Below are 3132 nucleotides of genomic sequence, written 5' to 3'. Positions count from 1 at the left end.
TATATATATATATTATATTATAACATCTTATATAGACGTTATATATTTTTTAAAGATTTAAATGTAGTACTTGTACTGCTTTGAACTGATTGAAGAAATAATGTAAATAACTGTGATAGAAAATTTTGATTTGGAAAAAGTAAGAATTTCCAGATTTTCTTTTTAAACTCCCATTTTCTTTTTATTTTGGGATGAACTGTGACTCGGACATGTTTTATAATGCGTATTCCAGAAATATCCCAGCAGCTTGACTTTAGCAAATCGATGTTAAACATTAAAATATTATGAAATAATATTTTAATAATAAATGTTAGCTTTATAAATAAAATTGTCACGGTGTTTGCAAACCAAAATATTAGCGAAATGTTTTAAAAACACACTTTCGATGCTGAAAAACATGACCTTTATTAGATATTTAAATAGATTACCTTCATTACTGCCTTTTTTGTTTTTTTGTAAGAAATGTTTTTTATTCTCAGGTTTCAGGGGGGCGGGGCCTTCAGAGGGAGTGGGCGGGGCTTGTGACATCACTCCGTCGACATCATCACACGCCTGCTCGTTAGCGTCGTCATGCGTGCGAGTGTTACTCGACTGAAGCGGCTCGTCTCTTCTCTTCACGACATCGTCTGCACACCTGATGTTATTTCCGTTGTGCTTCTGGTCGGTGTTGGCTGTGGTGAGGCAGCTGGGTGACGTGTCGGCTGGCTCCTGAGTGTTTGGTGCTGGACTGAAGGCTGTAGGGTGGATGTCAGGAGACCGAAGTTCCTTCAGGCTCTCCGCTGAGGTCTCTTCAGCACTGGGACTGGTGCCGCAGCCTTCGGCCGGATCTCCTGGAGTAGAAACCGGGGCTGATCCAGCTTCTTCTCCGGCAGACACGACACTTGCTGCTTTAGGACGAGAAGACACGGGTTTGTTCAGGAACAGAAGCGCGTGTCGGATGGAGATGAAGCATGAAGCAAAGCCAGCGTGTGTTCTGCGTGTGTTGCTTTAGTTCACATGCAGCGTACAGCTCGTGTTTGGGTCGTTGACATCAATGTCCTGCCCTGTGACATGCTCTAATTTCTTCCCAATATTTTCCTAATTTTTCTTTAATTATTATGCATGTAGTTACTATAAATTAAGCAGTACTTCCAAAAATTAGTCGCTCTGCAGAACCATCTGACATACACTAGTGAAGCTAAATAGATAGAGCTGCACGATTTAAGAAAAAAAAAAAAGATTTTTCTGCTGAAAAATAAAAACTAAACCATAAAGTAAAAAAAAGTATTTATAAAATAAATAAATTAAAATAAATATTATAAAATAAAAATATTTTATGGTACAGTTTATTTGTAACTTATTTATTGTACACAGTACTGAAAATTGTAAATACAAATATTTATGGCTTAATTTTCTAAATGTCTTAAATTTTCAAACGTTAACTTTTATTTTGATTGAAAACGGCAGGGTTTTAAAGCACTAAGCCCTTTTGCGATTAATTGTGCCGCCCTACATAAAGCTGAATAATATGCTGGATAACCTAAAAGAAATTGTCACCATTTACAGGAAAATTCAGAAATACTGATGTTGAAAAAATAATAATAATAATGTCAACTACCCATTTTGCAGTTCACCGCTTGTGTTTACAGTTCACACGGACATGCAGCTTTGCCAACAATGAAGCGTTTAATATCACTGGCACGTGATTGACAGCTCAGACTGGTGCGAACAGCCAATCAGAAGCTGCAGAGCTGATTGGTCGAGCAGCAGGAAGTGAGGAATCAGGCTCAAATCCCAAAAGTCTAAACGCTCCGCCACACACCGCCTCTTTAAGAGAGACTGGACGCGCAAGGGGTCAGAAACTCGCCAATCATTATTAGTTTCAATAAAAGCTGGACTGCAGTGAAGGTTACAGTAAATCCAGCAGCTGCTCGCAGTCGGACCCCTTCAGTCCATCACTGCAGAGAGCAGCGCGTGAGCCAGAGGAGACTTTTGCATTGGAGCCGCGTTAGAGCCGGACAGGCTGATGTTCTTACCGGACGCTCCCATATCTCTATGCATTTCACTAGGAAGGCTTTCCGTTTCGCACCTGGGACGAGTCTTTCTCAGATGGAAACCCTTTCGAATGTCGGCCAGAAGCTGATCGATGATGCAGCCGTCGTCCTGCGGAGCCACGCCTCGACGGACTGACAGAACACAGATTTCTTATCATATAACATTCATTAGCATTTCATTAACATAATTACATAAAAACGACTTAAATTTAAATATGAATTAATACTAAAATATTTTTATTTTAATTAAAAATAGCTTTTAATATTAAATGAAATTTAATTTAATATATAAAAATATTTTTATCATTTAAATTTATTAGATTAATATTTTAATATTAGTTAAAAACAATACTTTTTAAATAAAACAACTTTAAATGTAACTTAATTAATATTAAAATATTACAATATTAAATAAAAAGTGTTTTTAGTTAATTAAACATTACTGTGAACTTAACGATTTCTTAGTAAAATATTGCAATCTTAATTAAAGTTTTATATTTAACTATTAATTAAAATTAAAATATTTATATTATAATATTAAAAACAACTAACTGTATAAATGTAATATTAGATAAACATTAGATTAATTAAAATGACTAATGTTAAATATGAATATATTTGATTTAATATTACAATATTGTAAAAATGACTACTTATTAAATGACTATTACTTAAAATATTTTTTTAATTAAACACTTTATTACACTTAATATTAAGTATAATTACTAATTTAATATTAATTAGAAAACATTAGCTTTTAATTAAAAATGACTAACTATTAATCAATATTACAATTTTAGTTTTTAATGAACTAAAAACAACTGTTAACTAGTACTATTATATTGTAATATTAATCAAAACATTGGTTTTAAATTCATTAAAACACTTTAATGTTAAATGAATAATGAATATTAAAATGTAATTTGTTTAATATTAAATGACTTTAATATGCACTATATTTTAATTTATAAGAAATCATTCATTTTTATTTAAAACATTACTTAACATTAAAATATTTTACTATTAAAGGTTTTAAATATTAAAAACAACTTTAAACTAACTAACAACTTATTTTTTTATTAAAAACTAATGTTTTGAA

General features: G+C 32.2%; 1 protein-coding gene across 7 annotated transcripts in view; it reads right to left on the bottom strand.

Moving 5' to 3' along the window:
• The window catches only part of LOC107678755 (inverted formin-2-like), a 48647-nt gene that overhangs the window by 3995 nt on the left and 41520 nt on the right, over positions 1-3132 (bottom strand). For 2 of the 7 annotated variants that reach the window (XM_016474135.1, XM_016474136.1), the window contains exon 21: positions 429-887. The exons of 1 other annotated variant lie outside the window; for it this stretch is intronic. In XM_016474135.1, the coding sequence (XP_016329621.1) occupies positions 429-887 (459 nt within the window). Of the gene's footprint in view, positions 1-282; positions 888-3132 lie in introns of those variants that run through there. 4 more of the 7 variants (XM_016474133.1, XM_016474134.1, XM_016474138.1 and 1 more) reach the window with 4 other exon arrangements.

The sequence above is a fragment of the Sinocyclocheilus anshuiensis genome, unplaced genomic scaffold, assembly GCF_001515605.1.
Source record: "Sinocyclocheilus anshuiensis isolate Anshui unplaced genomic scaffold, SAMN03320099.WGS_v1.1 scaffold208, whole genome shotgun sequence".
NCBI lineage: Eukaryota > Metazoa > Chordata > Actinopteri > Cypriniformes > Cyprinidae > Sinocyclocheilus > Sinocyclocheilus anshuiensis.
This window is presented reverse-complemented; position numbering and strand designations above follow the sequence as displayed.